General features: G+C 34.8%; 1 protein-coding gene across 1 annotated transcript; it reads left to right on the top strand.

Annotated features, from left to right (window-relative positions):
* The first annotated feature begins 64 nt into the window (after positions 1–64).
* On the top strand, positions 65–19,415 carry SYCP1 (synaptonemal complex protein 1). The gene is made up of 31 exons (XM_054395878.1): positions 65–172; positions 1,397–1,481; positions 1,641–1,687; positions 2,346–2,510; positions 3,267–3,334; positions 3,487–3,560; positions 4,364–4,422; positions 5,481–5,550; positions 6,139–6,212; positions 7,061–7,169; positions 8,034–8,128; positions 8,264–8,448; positions 8,794–8,861; positions 9,990–10,051; positions 11,133–11,237; positions 11,361–11,464; positions 11,950–12,067; positions 12,306–12,376; positions 12,958–13,039; positions 13,522–13,584; positions 14,341–14,403; positions 15,075–15,137; positions 15,512–15,628; positions 16,239–16,349; positions 16,595–16,687; positions 17,572–17,646; positions 17,897–17,956; positions 18,101–18,280; positions 18,574–18,717; positions 19,103–19,189; positions 19,272–19,415. Exons 1-31 carry the CDS (start codon positions 65–67, stop codon positions 19,413–19,415), a joined length of 2,949 nt encoding a protein of 982 aa, XP_054251853.1.
* The last annotated feature ends 964 nt before the right edge of the window (positions 19,416–20,379 follow it).

The raw sequence follows: 20,379 nt of genomic DNA, 5'->3' as shown, positions 1-20,379 counted from the left end.
CGAGTGCCGCGCGTGAGTGTGCCCGTCATGAGGCGCTGGTTTTGAGATCCTTTTCTCCGAGGCCATGGAGAAAGAAAAGCCGTTTAAACTGTTCGTGCCGCCGCGCCTAAGCGGTGGGCAGGTGTCTGCAGTCAAACCCCAGACGAACACCCGGGCAACGGGGCTGCGTCAGGTAAACGGTGCAGCTTCCTGCCTCGCGTGGCGTTGCTCTGGAGGCGGCGGGGGAGAGTGGTTAGAGAGCTTCGGGGCCGTTCTCCGGAGACACAACGGGGAGCGATCCTCCTGGGTAGCCCGCGAAGTCCCGACCTTCCGTCCTGGGAGGCACACGCACAGTGTGCGTGAAAGTGTGTACCCTGGGTAGCCCACAAAGTCCCGACCTTGTCCTGGGAGGCACACGCACAGTGTGCGTGAAAGTGTGTACCCTGGGTAGCCCGCAAAGTCCCGACCTTGTCCTGGGAGGCACACGCACAGTGTGCGTGAAAGTGTGTACCCTGGGTAGCCCGCAAAGTCCCGACCTTGTCCTGGGAGGTACACGCACAGTGTGCGTGAAAGTGTGTACCCCTGGGCTCCTTTTTTTCTGCAAACTGTTAAGATTTGTGCTTGGGGGAACCTCTGAACTTGTATTTTTATAGACTTTTACTTTTTTTTCCTATCAAAACGGAAGAGAATAATCTCGAGCTCCTGCTGTGTGTTTTAACTGTGCACCACCGATGATAAAGGTGCTTTAACGTGGGTAATTCAGAACAGTAAATGGGAAGTACACCGCTGGGATCCACTTACTGGCTTTGATTTATCGGTCCTTCCAGATGAAGTGTGCAGTGAAATTGTGCTGTGCTACGCTGTGAGTTGTGTGAATTGAACAAGATAGGTTTTCACGTTGAGGCTGCTTATGAAATATATTTAAATCGTGGTAGTCTGATGGGAAATGAGTGACACTATTTACAACATTTCTGTGACTTTTAAAACACCTTGTAAAATGAAATTTTTATGCTAAAACATAATCTGATACATTTTAGAACTACTCTTGGGAATAAGGCAAAAAATAAATATCAAGTATTGGACTTGAAAAATAATTTGCTTAATAAATTCTTGACCATGAAACTGTGTACAGGTATGCAATAGTACATAAGGTCTTGTCAATGGAAGCTCCCACTTTGATCACATTAATGTCTATAAAGCAAACTACAAACCCCCAACAGTTTAAAAAGGTCTGTGTGAAGTAAAAAGCAAGAGAGTTCCAAAGCCATTACCAATACCTTGGGCTTTGAAAATTATAGGTAGTTAGTTTATTAATTTAAAATCCTATTTTCACATTAGCTGTACTTTTCTTCCCCTGGGTTTTATAATCCTTCTTTACAGATCTACCCCCAAGAAACTAACTTTTAAATTTGTGCAGGGTTTTAACAAGTGCCCAGATGATGATTTTAATTTGCCATTTGTAATAATGAGTACACCGAACCATGGTGAAATCACTGATTCAGGTAAGGCTAAAATAAGCATTTACCTTACACGTTTCTTAAAATTTTTCATGTTCTTGACATTTTTCATGACTAGTTTAACAGTTTCATAGCTGTAACTGTTAAATACAGTTCACTTAGTGTTTTTAGAAATACATTAATCAAAATCTCCTCATCTTTCAGATGTGATTTCACAGCAAGGAAAACTTTGCTCTGAGGCAGATGAAGAGGTCAGCTAAGTATAGACTGCTTATCTAATTTCTTCTGTCTTTTGTTCCCAAAGCAGTGCTTAAAGCACTATTCAGTAGATACATTGGGGCAGAGCTGCCCTGCAATTACTGTGCTACTCCTACCTGTCTAAACCACTGAACAAGTGCTGCTGCCCGTACAGCCCTTTAAAGATGTTCTAAGAGCTCAGGGTTGGTTTTTACTTCCTGCTTTGTATAGGAGTTAAGTGAAAAACACATGGTGGGTAGTCTTCAACAAGATCTCTAAAGCTGCTTTTAGTTACCTCGGCAGTGTCAGAATAAGAGGAGGGAAATGGTATAAAGAACCTAACAGAGGGAAGCTTGGCTCTACTGATAGTTGCAGCAAAATTTTTATCAACTTATATTGGAGTGCAGTTATCTATATCTTGAAAACTATTCAGTGATGTCAGTGGGGCATTTTTCACTTGTGTTTGTGTCTTACTTGTTCTACAATGTCTGTTGATACATACACAGTGGATGCACAAAGACTTAAACTTTGGTTCCTGATTTTATATAAGCTTATGTCATCATTTGTGGAAACAAATTTACACTTGTGTTATTTCTAAGAGAGAAATATGTATCTAAAGAGTTACTAATTAAATATCATTTGAGATGAAGTTGTGGAACCTTTTTTCAATAGACTGTAGAATCAATGAATGAATTGTATTCAAAACTCTACAAAGAGGCTGAGAAGATCAAGCGGTGGAAACTAACTGTAGAATCAGAATTAAAGCAGAAAGAAAGAAAACTACAAGAAAATAGAAAGATTATTGAAGCACAGCGTAAAGCCATTCAAGAGTTGCAGGCCAGTATTCTACAATATATACTGAATATGTAAAGTAAAGAGAAAGTTCTTCCTGATTTAGTATGAGACTGTTATTCATGCAATTAAATATTAAATAAGGAATGTTGCAGAGGTTGAAGAAATTTTCAATATGATGACTTCAAAGAAGCCATTTAGTTAGATTCTAGTGACCTGTGACTACTGTTACTGAAGGAAAACGTAACATTTTGGTTTAAATATGTTTTTAATGACGCACATTGCATCTTTGTATTATTTGCACAGGCATCATACCGTGGTGGGTATTCATTTCATCCTCCTGGTATGTAAAGCATGGGCAAACATATTTGTGTTCAGCACATACAGGAAGCAGTGCACTGTGCTGTTTCTTATCACGGATGGGCAGCTTTGTGACAGAAATACAGATTTTAAACAATGTATTGGGTTTTTTGTTGTTGTTTGTTTGCGTTGGCTTTGGTAACCTCAGTCATCTTTCATTGTTTGACTTTTGACTTGAGAAAATGGTTATTTTGGGCTACACATCTACAGCACGTGATAGTATCTATGAATTATGTAGCTGTAAATGTGGGTTGCTGGTAAAATACTGTTTATTATGATGTCTTTCATGCAAACTGCAAGAAGAGATGGCTGAGTATGTAGTATCAGATAAAATGTATTTCTCTCTTATGCAGAAAATTATCATGTGAGATTTGATAGAGTGTTTTTCTAATATATTTTTCAATAACAATGTTTTTTTGCATTTGTTCCCTGTGAAATCAGTTTGAAAATGAAAAACTAAGTTTAAAACTGGAAGATGAGATAGGTGAAAATAAAGATCTCTTAAAAGAGTAAGTAATATGGTAAAATAAATTTTTGTTATAATCATTAATTTTTGTTAAATTGTTAAATCAGAATATTTACATAGTTACTACTTAGGTATGCAAAGTATCATTAATTCACTCCTGTGTCATTTTATTATGTGTTGTCTTTCTCCCTCTAGAAATAGTGCTTCCAGGCATCTGTGTAATCTGCTCAAGGAAACCTGTACACACTTCACAGAGAAGTCCACCAAATGTAAATGCTGTTTACATTTTACTTTCTGAAAGTAAATGTACTTACATCTTTTTCTAAATTCATGAAGGAAAAAAGCTGCCTTTGTGTTCCAAATCTCTAGTTGAGCTGTGGTGTATGTGGGTCTCCATCAGAACAAAAGTAGAAGTGAAGCTTTAGATGTAATACAAGTGTGTTTTATAACATTCACTTTAGAAAACCTCTGGATTTAGCCTGGTTGATTGCTAAAAGTTTACAAGCCCAGGAGCTATTTATGTATCTAAGCACTGATACAGGTTGAAGGCAGCATAAGATACCCTGATCAGCCCCTAGCAGACACTCCAGAGAAGTGTGGGTCTCCTCAAGTCTTGTCTGTCCCATCCACATGCCTTGAATGTGTTAAGGCATATGAGGCCTTGGTGGTGTTTAGGCAGTAGAAGCTACTGTAGTTACTTTTTCCAGCTTGTTTGAACAAATTGCCAGAGTTGGTGTTATCCTGTTTGGAGCAGTCACAGATTTGTGGGGAAAAAAGGTCCAAACCAAAGACACTGAGTAACAGATGTTCTTCATTGACTAAGTCAGGACAGCTGGACAACTTACCAAAAGTTAAATTCTTGAGGTTTTAAAATACATTCTTGACTTGGGATTTTTTTCTATATGAAATTCAGAATTGTTACTATAATCTTAAAATTTCACTAACTTGATCCTGGAATATTCAGAAGTGTCAGTTTATTTTTATCCTTCTCTGTGCTGTGTAAGCATAATGGCTTGGACAGCTTACATTATTTTTCAAGAGGAAAACTTTATGGTACATTTTTACTTGACAGATGAACATGAAAGAGAAGAAACAAGACGACTCTATGTGGAACTTAATAACAATGTTGAGGTAAGTGATGTAGCTTGTGAAAAGTCTCAGAGTTACATGCCTATGTTGACATTTGTGTGAAGAACAATCTCTGATAAAGTGATTAGTACTGCTCTGTGATGCAGGAAGTAAGTCTTCTGTCCCTTTTCAAGAATCATTTTTGGTTGTATAGAGAATGTGTGTTGGATAAAATGCAAACAGTGTTTGGGACATAGATCCATATGATCTGTGTGATCTGCTTAGTGTTCATGACTACTATAACTGGTTTCCTTTTGTGCCCTTATTTCACCTACTTGGTGATGACCCAAAATTACCCCAGTTGGAAGCACCCTCTGGAGAACATCTGGAGAACTTCCCCTGCTAAAAGCAGTGTAAGCTGTAGCAGGTTATGTAGGGCTGTGTTCAGTCAGGTTTGGGGTATATTAGGGTTATTCTATTGGATAATCATATTGAATGCAAAGTGCAATATAAAATAAAGGTGAGTGAAAAAAATCATTTCAGTTCTAAGTGTGACAGAACAAGAAGATTCATTACAGAAATGGGTGATTTTTTGTGAAATAAGTAACATAAGCTGTGAATACTTCTTAAAGAGAATCTTTGCTTTTTTAATCTGTGGATGTGCAGTCTTGCCAAATAAATTAATTCATCCCATTTTTGTTATTAAATATTCTGGTGTGGAAGATCAGATCTTGTTTATATCAGATCTATATTTATAACAGAGAAATGTGAGGCATTGTTTAGGAGTGATGAACTTGTTAAGCAGAGTATAATGGTTAAATACTGATTGCACATTGTAGCAGTTAAGAAAAGCACAGCGACTCATCTCTTGTGTTAGGGATCTGCAAACATGGACCAGTCAAAATATTTCATCCTTGAAATTGTTTGGATCCTGAGTACAGAAATTCTTGAACTTCCAACTTTGAATATTCTAACATTGTTAACTCAAAATATGTGCTCTGAATTCTCCTACAAATATGGATGAGCTTGTAATACTGTTTGTTTATAAACCATAACCATAGCTCTTCATTACTGGAAGTACTTAACTATTATATGAACTTTATACTGAATTTTACTTTTAGAGAATGATAATGGCATTTGAAGAGCTTCGTGTGCAAGCAGAGAATAACAGATTGGAAATGTCTTTTAAACGTGAGAATTCTGTTTCTTTTTATGCTGCAGGCTTAACAATTTTGTACTTCATAGATTTCATTGCATACAGTCTCAGGCCAGTAAAAAGAGAAGTGCTGAAATGGTGAACAGTTCACCTTGTGACAATCTGGACCCCCTGTTACTCTTGTGGCCTGCTTTAAGTGCCAGTGCCCTTTTGTTGTTTTTCCACTGGCTCAGATTTGGGACTTTATTTTTCAAATAGTCACTCAAAATCTAAAGTTTGTGTGTGAGGTACAGTCTAGAGATCACTACTTTTTTTGTAATTGGTTTATTTAAATGTTAATACAGTAATGTATAGCTACAGAAAACTAAGTACTTAATTTATGCTGTATATACATTTGTTACTTAATATTTTTAATAAGAAATTAGTATATGGAATAATGGACTGGTTCTTTAGAAAGCTGATACAAAAATTATTTTTCTCTAAACATGACCTCAGCAATTACTGTTTAGGAAACAAATTGTACAGCTCTACAATTCTAAGCAATTTTAAATTGGAAATTGTATTTAACTTGAAGGACATTTTAAGCTAATATGTTAATTATGGATGTTACTGTATCTCAAAAGTAAAAGAAGAAGCAGAAAAAGTGGAGAAGTTTGAAAAAGAATGCAAACTGGAAATCAGTATGAAAGAGAAGAAGGTAAACAAGATCTTACAGTTTCTTTAATATTTTGAAAGTGATTGGTTGGTTGTAAAATACTTGGATTTTGGAGGGATGGAAATAAATACTGACCTTCGGATAGTGTTATTTGTTCTTCTGTGTTATTTGGAATTAAATCTGCATTAGGCTGCTGTATCATAATAAGCATCTTAGTGACAGGATTGAAAAGAATCATGTAAACACTGAACACTGTTCTTTATACATACACTTACCTTTATAAAGTGGTTTGTGCAGAAGCACACAATTAGCAGAGCACTCATCACTCCTCCTAGTGAAGAAAAATGTAGTTCATATCTAGGAAGAAGGTTTATAATGTACCTCAGGCCACAGGCTGGTAGAGAGTTTAGGAATCTGAGAATTTTTGTAGTAGTGATGAGATACCCATAATAGAAGAATGATTAAGTTGAAGAAATAATTTGTGAGAAGAGTTTTTAGTTTGTAAAGCAGGACTCTCAGGGTCTGTGTCTTGTCTGTATATGGCAAGGTCAGTGTTTGGAGGATTTGCTGGGAATGAAAATGATGTTGTAGCCGGGCAAGGAATGTTTCTTGGACATCCATAAAAAGGAGAAAAAAAAAAACATCTGGAGCTTCATTTGATTCAGATTGTGCTAACTTTAATGATGTTCCTTTCATCTCTTGGAATTCATTTTGAACTGAAGAGTTTCTTCATCCATTATCATGTGACATCATTAATATTTGGCTAAAACCAATCACATTATTTAACTTGAATGACAACAGTTTCTATGCTAATCACACATGGTATGCAAATATAACAGACCCTGTCCTTTTTCCTAGACTTCATTATAATACTATTTTAATTTTGTTAGATTTCAGTTCTTACTGTACAGAGTGATGAAAAAGATCATATAATAAGAGCCATCAAGACTCAGCTGCAGGAATCAAAAAATAAGATTGCTGATTTAGTAGAAGAAAAAAGTAAGAGTTCTCTGTGTTATGTTAAAATGTCATTGTTTGTAGAAGTATAGGAAACAGGATCATTATAATTTTAACCTGTTACTAGGCAGCAGCAGAATTTTGAGGCCTTGCAGGCCAAATTTTATTTGGAAGAGAAGCTGCTGATACGGAATCAGGATTGGTGGCATAATCTCCCTATATATGAAATCTAGGTCCTTATTTCATAACAAAGGCTTTCTCTTCAGGCTCAGGCTACACTGTGGTTTTGTTTTGACATGGCAGCTTCATTGTAAGGAATTTTTCAATAAACTCTAGTGCGAACATATGCTATATTATATTAAAGGTATCATTCCTTTCCTGTAATAGAAGTAAGTTTTATCAGGACCCTACCCCTGTTCTGGACAGTTTTGAGTTTCTGTTGGACTTGTATAGTAAACACAGCATGATAATAGATAAAAGTGTGTTTCCTGGTTACTGGATCGATCTGTTCCAAGTCAAGTTAGGGAAGGGTCTTCAGAGTCTTAATATTTTTTCAGCTGTCGAAAAACAGTATCCTTGTTCTGTATTCAGCAAGACATCTTTTGACATCTTTGCCACATAACCCCCCAAACCAAGTATTATTTGCAAATAGGCAAATGATTGATGGTGTTTGGAAGCATAACTGTTTTTGAAGGGCTCTTTTTTAAGGGTGAGTCAAGTAGTGAGAGCTCTTGAAGACTGAAGTGGGAAAAGATATTGCTTGAGTTTTGCAAAATCATAGTCAGGTGCATTATGTAACTTGGTTAAGTTGAAGGAATGCATTTATCTGTAAAATGAAAATGCAAGCATTCTTTAGCAAATATTATGGTTTTTTTTTTAATATTAGCATGTATCTTTTTTTCTTAGGATACGAAGGAGAAATGCTAAAGGAATCCCAGATCAGTCAAGAACTCTTGAGGGAAAAACTAGAAGAGGCCAAAGTTTCATTGCAAAAAAAAGAGGTATATCTGGCTTACAGTTTTCCAGTATAAACAGATTAGATGAGTGGTTGCATAAGTAATTACTCATACTTTAGATGTGAAATAACTGTAGCTGTTTATTGCAAAACATGCTTAGAAATCATATAATTTTTGAAGGTTACTCAAAAGAGCTTAGAAACCGAACTGCAGTCTGCAATGCAAGCATTAATTCAGGTCACCAGAGAAAAAGAAGCACAGGTGGAAGAATGTGAAAAAACTAAGGCTATGCATGCATCCATGATAAAGGAGTTTGAGACTTCCATTTCCAATTTGAAAAGCTTGCTGCAGGAAGAGCAAAATAGGTACATTTCACAGTTTAAATTTAAAAAATGATCTTACAGGTAAAATACTATATCACTGAGCTTCTGGGAATAAAACATAAATCTCATATCTAGTCTGGTATAATTACTTGGGGTTTTTTTTGTAATCACTAATAACTTTTTTAAAAAGTCCTTCACCTGTCTGGTTATTTGAATTTTTGCACTTGAAGGTGGTTATGATGTTTGATTTTGTGTCTTTCTTAATTTTGCATTAAAAAAGCACCATATATATATATGCATTACTTTTATGTCTGCTGTTCCAAAGCTGTAAAAGTAAAATACAATGCTTTGTACTAATCTTTTTTTTTTTAATTACCATTTTCTTAGATTGAAGAAGTCTGAAGATGAGGCAAAGCTACTTGCCATGGAGCTCAGAAATAAGTCTGCTGAACTGGGTAAGATTTGTATAAAGAAAGCAAGTGCTAAGTGTTAAAAATGTTTTTTGCTATTTTCTGGAAATGGACTGTCCCATTGGCTCAGAGGAATGATTTTACAGTACCCTGTAACTGTCAGGAGTGCTTACATTTATTTTCACTCCTCTGACTCCCGTTTCTCTGGTAGTCATTGTAGCTGGCAACAGTTGCATGACATTACTATGCAGACTTCCAGTTTTAAGACTGTACATACATGGATCCTCCTGGAAGTCATTTTTATTTCTCTGCTCTCTTTCAGTTAGGACTGATAGCACTGCAGACCTGTCTGGAAGGTAGTGTTAGTGTGGTGGGCAATAGATTCCAGGAATGACTTCTGTGTCTTGTAGCAGAGACAGAACACGTGCATTAAGATTTCCTGCAGACCACTCTCCCCATGCTGGATGTAGAATCACACTGACGGTGGTTAGCTTTAAATATTGCTTTGATATCCTGTGATGTCTAGATAGGCACTAGCCCCCTGAGTAAGAGATCTTTTTAGCACTGTTCTCCCAGTGCAGCATGTGTCTCTAATCCTAATATGATAGATGAGAAATAGGTAATTTGGTGTCTTTGTAAGTATCAAGGACATCCAAACAAAAGTCTTCAAAAGTCAACTGCTAATGCTTGTCTAGAACAAAGTGAGATGTGACCTGTGAGAATTCCAGGGCAAAAATGAGTTTGGTGTCCAGTACGTGCGAAAAGCATCAGTAATGTGCATGTGCAGATAGAAAACGCTTTGAGGTTACCAATAAGTGGTTTCCTTTTTCAGCATATCCATGTGAATATCTTAAGCAGGCCAGGTTTTTTCTAGAAAAATGCAAATGCATCAATACCTGGAGATTACTCTATCCTTGCAGTTTATTTCAAACCATGATTGTGGAAAACACAATAGACTGATTTGTATTTATTATTTCTCTTCAGATACATATTTGCTAATGTCTTTCTGAATAATTTATTTCTACAGGAAGGAATAATTTTTCTCTACAATTTCTGAACTTAATCCAATGAGTTTTGAAAATTGGGCACTGCAAAGGGGTAAAAGCTTTATACTGCCTACTAAATATGTAAAATTATTTCTGTTCAATTAATTTTACGTTGCATGTGCTGTAGAAGAGATGACTAAACTAAAATGTGACAAAGAAATGCAACTTGAAGAGCTGTCAGAAACACTGGTAAATGTTCTTTTTATTAATCTCATGGCATTTACTTTTCATATGAAGTCTCTCTTGCTTTACAAGTATCTTAAATGCTATATATAAGCACAGTCTGACCTGTCTTAATGTTGTTACTAAACTCTTTTACCTGGCTTTTAGGTATCTGAGTGTTTTATTTCAAGGACTTGATTCTTTCCACTGTTTTTTCTTGTTTTGTTCAGCTTTATTTTGGTTTTCCTTGTCAAGATTTCTTTCACACCTATTCAAATGCCACTTCTCTGGACATAAGGATTTTCCACTTTTAGTTATGTCAAGTATTCACTTTTTCCTCTTTCTGAACCTTTTTGAAAAATAGGGTGGGTTTTTTTGTGATGAAAACTAGCTCAAACTCATGTGGCATTTAAGGCTGAGACATTAACTAATTTTCAACAGTAAAAACAATTCCTTGAAGGGCTAGCTTGCTTTATAATAATCTAAAAATGAAGGCTTGTTTTGGTGTTTAAAGCTTCTGACACCACCCAAAAAGGCAGTGGAATTTATGGAAAGATTATCTGTGACAGAATGGAGAGACTAATAAGTAGTTTCAAACGTTTCATGGGTATTGCTCCACTGATCTGTTGGGATTATTTTGCTGTTTGTGGGTGTTAGTTATGGTGAGGTGTCCTCCCATACTGCAGTGTTTAGTATCTAGAAAGCACTGTGTACTGTGATGATAATTGCCCCTTTTCAAAGAAAATATTTAAGAGCCTGCAGAAAAGTCTTTCAGGTCATAACACCCTGTTCCATCTATTCCTATTATACTGGGTGCTCTTTTGTTACCTACAGGGAAGTTCCCTAAGGCGTTTAGCTCTGATCTTTATGAACCGTGTTTAACTGGTGACATAAGCCCCTTTTTGTTACAGAAGCCTAAGCTGTATGAAGTATTCTTTTAATAAAGGATGATTTTAGTTGTGATCTTGTATTTACAAGTCTCACATAAAACTGCATCAGCTAAAATGAGATGAAGTGAAACCAAGTTGGCATCGTACCACCTATGTTTGTTCCTTATATACTGCTCATTGAGTTTTCTGAGCTGACTTTCACTAATGTTCTTAAACAGGGAAAAGTTGAAGGACTTCTTGTGAAGAAGGCAGATCTTGAGGCTACGATAGAAAATTTGCAGGAGAGAGAAAAAGAAATGAAAAATGTTCTCCAAATCAGAGAGGTCTGAATAAAGGGTGATAGTAACATGTCTTTATAAATGGTTAAGTTACACATTAGCACTTCTATAATGTGTAAGACATGACTGAATGCTCCACTGAATTCACACTTTATTTTTTTTCTGCAGCAAGAAATCCATGATTTGAAAGTACAACTGACTACTACAGCTGAAAAGGAACAAAATTACTTAAATCAGCTTACAACACTAAATACAGACCTTGAAAAAGAGGCGTATGATAATTTCTAAATATATAGTATTAGTGGTTTTTTTGATGTTACATAGAAGTTAATATACAATGAAATGATCTATGATTGTTTTTTAAAGTAAATTTTGAACCTATGCACACAGTCTGACATCTGGTATATACTTTTATTTGTGAATTACATTTTCTCTATTTATGTGTATGTAATTGTGCCATGTCTCTGTGACTTGGTTGGGTTAACAGGAAGAGAAAGTTTGTGAATTCTTTGTTAGCCCTGCTTTGAGCCAGATATTGAACATATTCAGCAACCATTATATTTATATAATAGTTGACTCTCCTTTTTCTTCTGTGGCCTTTTTGCATCACTGTAATTTTGGTGCAAAGCTTAAATTTGTAGATGCAGACCTGGACTTTTTTCAGTGTGAAGTAACATTTTGTATCACATAAGTTTATCTTAAAAGGAACTTTCAGAATACATGTTCTTACTTATTTTGACCATTTTTTTTAAAATAGGCTAAAAAATGAAGAATTAACAGTGTATATCAATCAGCTTTTATTAGAAAAGGAACACATAGCACAAGAGAAAAGTGGTATGGCTACAGAACTCAAGAAACTGCAAGAAAGTAATGAGGCAAGTTGTCAACATAAGTGTTTTTAAAGGGCAACATTCAATTGAAAATAAGTCATACATTAAACTTCAACATGGCATGGTTCTGTAGAGTATCTGAAGTATTTTATGTGTTTAAAACAAAAAGAAAGTGCAGTTTACCCTTGTGAATAAGGCACATCAAGACACTGCTTAAGTCTTTAAAAATTTTAACATGTAATTTTGAATTGTGTGCATTTTACTTACATGGGTCTTTATTTAGGATAATAGAAAAAAAGAAGAAAATACAAAACAGTTAGTTGAAAATCTGGAAGAAGAAAATGGCCAGCTAAGGCAAGTAAACACAAATATTTATGTATAGTAATATCGAAGGAAGCAAATTGGATTCCTTCACAGTTAAGTCTAAATGTGTTCATTTGCTGCTGTGATTTTTAGGTTGCATAGCTAAACATATTAGCTTCATATTACATGCAGAGAAGGTATCCTGTTCTGCATTACCATCTTAGGTGTGAAGGAAATGAGACGTTAAAAGTTAGGGATTAAATGTGAAAAAGTGAAACTGGTTAAATGTTACTCTGTGAAGTCTCTTCACCACCATCCCAACTGGCAGCCTTCCATGTTTCATAGATGCATTATATTACAATTACAATTATTACAATTGTACAATAGATTACAATATATTTTATTCATATAAGGGAAGATTTTTCAATACTTACAGAAGATCTCTCCAGGTCAGACATAAACATACCAGTCACTTTACATCATTTTAGGAACATTTTTCATTGAACAGCTTGTGCAGTTCTCATCAATATTGGCAGCTTTTTTAAGAAAATTAAGTATAGGTTTATTTAGCAGTAGTGAAGTTTAAAGTTACTAAGTAAAAATTTACTAATGCTTGTTAATTTGGCATTTAGAAATGAACTGGAATCTTTGAAGGAGAAGATGGCAAAGAAAAGTGAAGAGAGTAAAAGTAAACTGGATGAAAGAGAAGAAAATGTATGCCATTGTGTGCTTTATCAGGAAAATTTCTAGTATAATCTGTAGGACAAAATGTAATGGAAACTTTTTTTTTTTCTGCAAAGCTGTATGTAAGGATGTAATCTGCAACAGAGGCCTTTCAGTGCTGCTACCAATTGAGTCAGCATGTCTACACATGCTGAGCCCTCTTATTTTAAAAGACAAGGACCTTCACTGGCATGTTTACTCTTTAAACAGAGGATTTAAGAGTCCAGACTTGTTAGATTTCAAGCAAACGGATATCCCTTTTCTTTCTTTTTTTTTTTTGCCCCTTCATTACCCACTTAGTGACAGATAGGGTATGGATTGGCCTGGATTACCTTTCAATAAGAGCTTTAGTTTAAATATGTTCAAATATTTTTACATTCTTCTGTACTTTCAAAACACACCTGTTTTGCTGACATCATAATGGATTTCAAATTTTTATTGTAAAAGTCAAAGATTTACAATTATCATTCCAGGCAAAGAATATTGAAAGTGAGATTTTAAGAAAGGAAAAGCAGTTGAAGATTCTAGAAAACAGGGTATGAAAATTCCTTTTTTTCCATGGACTGTAGAGATCTTCAAGATCAGTTTTTAAATTGCAAAGTTAGTTTTTTCTTCTTCTTTCTAAACTCTATAACCAGTGAGGAACTGGTTCACTGCTATTAATGTTGGTGATACTGGAGAGAATCCAACAGAGAGCCACAAGGATGATTTGGGGACTTGAGCATCTCCCCTATGAAGAGAGACTGAGATCCCTGGGGTTATTTAGTCTTGAGAAGAGAAGACTGAGAGGGGATCTGATCAGTGTCTATAAATATCTGAGGGGTGGGTGTCAAGTGGGGGGGGCCAGGCTCTTTTCAGTGGTTCACAGTGATAAGACAAGGAACAATGGATTCAAACTAGAACATAGAAGATTTCACCTCAACATGAGGAGAAACTTCTTTACAGTGAGGGTGATGGAGCACTGGAACAGGCTCCCCAGGGGTGTTGTGGAGTCTCCTCTGGAGACTCTCAAAACCCACCTGGATGCATTCCTGTGCAGACTACCCTAAGTGATCCTGCTCTGGCAGGGGGGTTGGACATGATGATCTCTGGAGGTCTCTTCCAACCTCTGATTCGCTGTGATACTGCAAATCTCTAGCAATATTTTATGGTTAAAACTCTGATTTTTGTAACCCATTAGCATAAGTCCCATTGAAATGAATCAGACTTGTTCAAATGTTTTTTTAAGAACATTAAGTCCATGCCACAGTAATTTTTTAGGAGTTTATTAATGTTTGAAATATTTCTTTTAGTCCAATAATTTAAAGAAACAGGTGGAAAATAAAACCAAATGCATTGAAGAGTTGCAACAGGAGGTATGTATAGTTTTTTAAAATCACAAATGCATAAACTATGGTATTCTGGCATAATTTCAATGGGGTTTTTGTATGATGTACAGACAAAAATGTAAATTACCTAAGTAATTTATTACATTTCCTTTCTTATCCTTACTAAGGAAATTAAGGAGTCACAATTGGAATTGCTTGATTTGTAAAATTATCCTTGGGAAAAATGCAATTACAGAAATAATATCTTCAATAAACTTTTACTATTTTCATTTAGTACATGCTATCATTCATATACTTGAAATAATGACCTATCTCAGTTGCCAATAGTGGAGAAGAATTGTGCATTAGGACAAATTATTAGTGACTGTACTGTAAAAATATCTAACTTGTATCTTATGTCAAAACATCTGCACTTTGTCAGCAGCATCTTGGTATTTCTTCCTATTCTGCACCCTCTTTCATTATTTTCTTTTGTTGTCCATGAAAAGTCTTCCTTAAGGTTGTGAAGTAACACTATTAAACTAAGTAGTTGAGCACTCTTTTGCTTGGAGAATTGATCTTGAACCTAAAGTGCACAACAGAGAGAGTTGTTTGCTGAAAGCTGGAATTTTGAAGATTCTGACCTGCTCGATGCAGTTAAATTGTTACATAATCCTATTAACTAAAAGTACAATGTTGGGTTTACTATATTTCAACAGAATAAGGTGCTGAAAAAGAAAATTACTGCAGAGAGCAAGAAAGCAAGTGTTTATGAAGGGAAGGTAGGTTTGATTAATGTCATGTACAGGATGAGGGTAAAGCACAAAGATTGAATCCAGTTTTAAGTCCTAGGGTAGCAAGGAGGGGGCAGTCTCTTCTTGGTGGCAAGCGACAGGACTAGAGGAAATTGTTTCAAGCTGCACCAAGGGAGGTCCAGGCTGCATGCTAGGAAATACTTAGAGAGGGTTATCAAACTTGCTGCAGGCTGAAGTTCAACTCTTTATGAATAAAGCTGAACTTCAAATAGGAAACAGTTCAATTACGTATCTGAAATGTAGCGGAGTGGTTCTGCTCAAAAATAAGGGGTTAAAAAAATTAAATCATTGGCATATTTATTCCTGAACAAATAGTGACTATAATTCTGTGTTCTCAAAAGGTGAGTAAATTACAGCTAGAGATGGAAAATATGAGCAAGCAACATAAGGAAACAGTTGACATCTATCTAAAAGACATTGAAACGAAAAATGAAAATGAAAATAAACTTCTGGAAGAGGTGAGTGTTGTTAATTTTTCCTGCAGCCTTTAATTTTATTTTTTTTTAATCTATGTTGGTTGATCTGTGTTGATTTTATGAAGCTGTATTGGCCAAAGTTCTTGCTCTTACATAGTAGGCTTACCATAAATGGAACTTCTCGTGTGTATATGAGCAAAGCTTCAGTATGCTGAAACCTTAAGTTTAATTATTTGTATGTGTCCTTAAAGATAAGAACCCAGGTAACGATTTTTTTGTCAAGATATTATTCATGGTATAAACACAGTGTAAGTAAGTTATACTATAATTTTTTTCCATATTAGTATTTTTGTGCCCACACTTTTTAAATTATAATATCAGAAAATGTTAGGGCACAGTGGTTGAAATGGCCTTGTGGTTTGAAATTACATTTCTCTGCAATGGAAGAATGGATTTACTCTTAATTTAGGTTTATTTGCTTATTTTAACAACATGTATAAAAGATGTCGGATTTCAAAAGCATCTTAAAAGCAAGGAAAGACTGCACTAGATGAGATTATATACATTGCACCCCCAGGGTTAAAAAGAAATTAAGATACTTTTGAATGTATTGTTAATTGTTCATGAATTAAATGAAACTTATTACTAACAGGTAGAAAAGATGAGGTTGCTTGCTGATGAGGCAACAGTTGCACAAAAAGAAATTGATATCCGATGTCAGCACAAGATAACTGAAATGGTGGCACTTATGGAAAAACACAAGGTAAGAGATTTTCCTGGTTTCTGTTATTTGTAATGTATGACACCATGTTAAGGAAAAGAACTTTCAAAACCAAATTACAAAGTGAAACTTCATGATAAAGTTTCTGCCAAAGCATCAATGTTTGTTCATAATGCATTCTGAATCTTAAGAAAAGCCATATTTGAAAATATGAGTAAATAAATGTGTAATTTAGCATTTAGCCAAATGTTTTGAGTTTGTTGATTTTTGTTTCGTTTTAAACACAGCATGAATATGATAAAATGGTTGAAGAAAAAGATGCAGAGTTGAAACTTTATAAAATAAAAGAGCAAGAGCAGTTATCATCAAAAAGATCATTGGTAAGGCATACATAATTAAAGTAAAGGTTGTTGTTCCTAAAGGGTAATATAAATTTCAGATTGCTTTCTATTTAACACTTGGGAGAAGTTGTGTCTGCTTTAGTGCAACTCAGCAGTAAAGATCAACCCACTATTTTCTGCTTACTGTTATTTTCTTACAGCTTTTATTATGTGCATTAAAACCCCAAGATGTTTCTAAAAATAAATTGGAGTAGCTGTGCTTTTCTGTCTTTTCCTGAGTATGTCATGTTCTAACTTCACTGTCTGAATAACAAAGTTTGTGTGAAAGAGTTGGATTCCACCCTCTACCTTCCTGTTCTTACAGGCTTTTTAAGTTCTTGAACAGTTCTGGATAAGTACTTACATTAGTACTTCAGCTCTTTTTAGAAGAAACTGAAACAAAAGTTCAAGTCTAGCATTGCATTACTGTTTTGTTGCCCTTTTGTGTTTTTTTTTTTATTCTCTCCTATCTGGGAAACTTTGAGGATTGTTCTGAGAACCAAGACTTTCACAAAAGCATCTCTACTGCATCTACTTCAACTGCAGTATTTGACTGAAAATTTCCTTCATAGAGCTTTTATTCAGTTAGATTTTTTTTTTTAAAGTAAAAGGAAATGTGACTCAAGGCTACATCTGTTTTGTGTTTGTTTTTTTTTTTTTCATTTGGTAACTGCTTCTTTGATCATCTGTTGTTATAGAGATTGTATCATTCTAGAAATGAATTATAGGTACCTCTTAGCGTGCTAACTTTATGGCTAAGTTAGCTCTATTGAACAAATGGAATTTTGTTTTGTTTATAATGATTATTAATTACTGTCTCATTTTAGACTATTTGCTTCTTTCCAGCTTAAGCACAGTTAACCCTGTTATCCAACTGTTTTTAGGAAATTGAGCTGTCATGTTTGAAAAGTGAACTGTCAGCCCTTAAGGAACAACTTAAAGCAGAAATTGAAGAGAAGGTTGGTGGGTTTTTTGTTTGTTTGTTTTTTTATTATTAAATATAGGAGTATGGGTGACATATTTGGCCTGGTCTTAGGCACTATAATAGTGATAGATGTGAAGTGGTTAAATTTGACTAAACCTGGGCTGCATATTTGTGCAAGTTTTGTACCAGAGCGTGATCATGGACTATGTTCTGTAATTACACCAAGATTCTCAGCAACTGGATTCAAATAAAATGCTTACTTTCTATGATGTAACTCTTTTTAGGAGAAGCTTGCAAAAGAACTTCCCCAAAATATGGTTCCTGAAAGTGAAAAAAAGCACAAGGTATTTTTATCTTAATAATGAATTGATTTTAGAATTTGGTAATATTTATATGTGTGCAATTTAACTGAAGTTTCATGATAAATTATGTATATTCCACAAAAGACATAGAAAGATTTTTAATTTAAACCTTTTTTATTATTTTAGAAAGTACAGACTTACTTTCCTGAGATTCCTAAACCTCATTTAGATCTGGACTCTGAATCTATTAATGTAAGACATAAAAATACCCCAAATGATACTCCTATGAAATTCAACATGATGGGAAAGAAAAAAATGCCTCCTTCAGTATCTGAAGAAAATGCCTTGAGGAGTCCTTTGTTAAAGGTTTGTAACTCATAGTAGTAAATTGTTTTATATTGTGACTGTGTTTCTTACTTCTCTGAAGATATTTCCTGTTCTTCTTCTCCCACAGCTCCCTGTTCATTCTCCTTGTTTGGCAACAGAAAAGATTTTTTTTCTTTGGATGTTCACGTCATATTTTGGTTGGAAAGATAATTGTTCCATAGCACCTTTAGTGACCTAAATACTCAGTCTGTAAACTGGGTTATGAATTTGGGTTTGGATGCTGTAATTACAACTGGAAACACAATTTTAAATGCCATCTCTTTCTTTCCTAGACTTATATTATAAAGACTCCTCCAATACATAAACTGCAAAGTGAAAGCACAAATCTGCATTCAGATCAGTGCATGAGGAAAAAGCAAAAAGTGCTTCTACAGCTGGATGCTCAGTCAGATAGCTCTGACCGCAGTGACCTCCTGGTAAAAAACAGAGCCAGTAGTGTACTTAACAGTTCTTTATGCATGTTGCTGTATTTAAGAATGCATAAAAAGCACCTGGGATTCTGTATCCAACACAATATTTATGTGTGTATTTTTATTTCATTGGTTCTTTCTGGAATGTATGCAAATGTGCATAATTTAGTAACTAGGTGACAGATTACCACTGTACAAAAACATATATTAACTTTCATCATGATTTTAAACATTGTTTTTATTGAATTGTTGAGGTTTCATAGTAACAACTTACTTTTAAAAAATGTTTCTTGTTGTTTTTTATTCTCCATAGCCTAATATTTCTAGGGGGAAAGAAAATACATATTTTTAATATAGCATGATTTAGTAACTTTTTATTTTTTAATTTCAGAGCATAGTCTCAGAGGAAGAAACGTTTAAAAAATTGTACAAAGATTATCCTCAAGCTTCACAATTCTATGCCACAACACCAAAAAAGGTACCTTAGCTTTTCTTCATACCAAAACAGCTAAATAAATTGGTTATAGAAACTAATGAATGGCTTTGTTTTTTCATCTTAGAAGCCACCTACACCAAGTGTAAAAACTCCAGGCTCTGTACTGAAACTTTCAACCATGAGAAAAATGCGTGAGGCTGGATGGACTGCAGTTTCTAAAATGGACAGGAAAAGAAAAATTAAAGAAGCTGAAAAACTCTTTACTTAAAATTTACAAATGACTAGTACTATAGCATTATTACAACCACAGTATTGTTCTTCTTTCAGAGCCAGTTTACATTGTTGCAGTTTTTGTCATACTCAGCATGTTTAATACTACATTCATTTCCTATATACACGTAAACTCTGTAGATACACAACTACATCCATCTGCAGAGCAGTTTCTACATTTCATCTCCTGTGCTGTAGAAAGTCAGGGGAGTCATTAGCACATTTTAAAATTTTGAAATAAGTGTAACTACATAGAAAAGGGAAAAAAAATCTGGCTTTAGAAACACTGGTTTTAAAGCAATTCAGTTTCATTATAAATTTACTCTTTCTTAATATGTAGTTCACAAAAGAATACTGTTTCATGACACGTAGTGAGGTTGTTAAAATGCATGCACTATTACCTAAAATCATCTTGCTTTTTCCTTCACTATAAATATTGCTAAGCTGTCCTTTTGTTTTTCAGACTTTTTCAGTACCTACTATTTCAGTATGTTAAAGCAGTTTTGAAACTTAAAATGGAATTTTCAATAGAATTACTTTGGTTTAAAACAACGTCAGCTTCCTAAGGAATAAAATATGCACACATGTTTTAAGATTGTAAAACCAGTGCTAAGATGTCATTAAAAATGTTTATCTGAAACATAAAGTTTGGGACCAAATGTTGTTGCTTTCTGTATTAGAACACAGATGTAAATCACCAGACAGCCTTCCTAAAGACTAACAGCTTCTGCCATGTAAGTGTAAGAATACTTTAGAGCAATATATTTTTCTGCATTACTCCCTCATTATTCTTGCTTTCACAACAACCACAACAATGTCCTTCAGAGCCTAGAGATGACAAAAAAAAAACCTACAGAGACATCTTGAAACTTTATGAAAACTCAAAATCCTGGATTCATCCTGAAATCTGTTTGCAAGCAAATTTTCTGTGAATCTGTAAGAGATGGAAGCTACATTTCAAG

Source organism: Indicator indicator, chromosome 35 (genome assembly GCF_027791375.1).
Source record: "Indicator indicator isolate 239-I01 chromosome 35, UM_Iind_1.1, whole genome shotgun sequence".
Taxonomy (NCBI): Eukaryota; Metazoa; Chordata; class Aves; order Piciformes; family Indicatoridae; genus Indicator; species Indicator indicator.
Note: the sequence above shows the minus strand (reverse complement) of the source record. Positions and strands in the feature narration are given on the sequence as shown.

Excerpts from the sequence above, each read along its gene's own strand:
- SYCP1 (XM_054395878.1), top strand. The coding sequence starts at position 65 with ATGGAGAAAGAAAAGCCGTTTAAACTGTTCGTGCCGCCGCGCCTAAGC. Across the intron at positions 2,511-3,266 it reads AAGCCATTCAAGAGTTGCAG|TTTGAAAATGAAAAACTAAG; the intron begins GCCAGTATTCTA and ends CTGTGAAATCAG. Across the intron at positions 11,238-11,360 it reads ATGTTCTCCAAATCAGAGAG|CAAGAAATCCATGATTTGAA; the intron begins GTCTGAATAAAG and ends TTTTTTCTGCAG.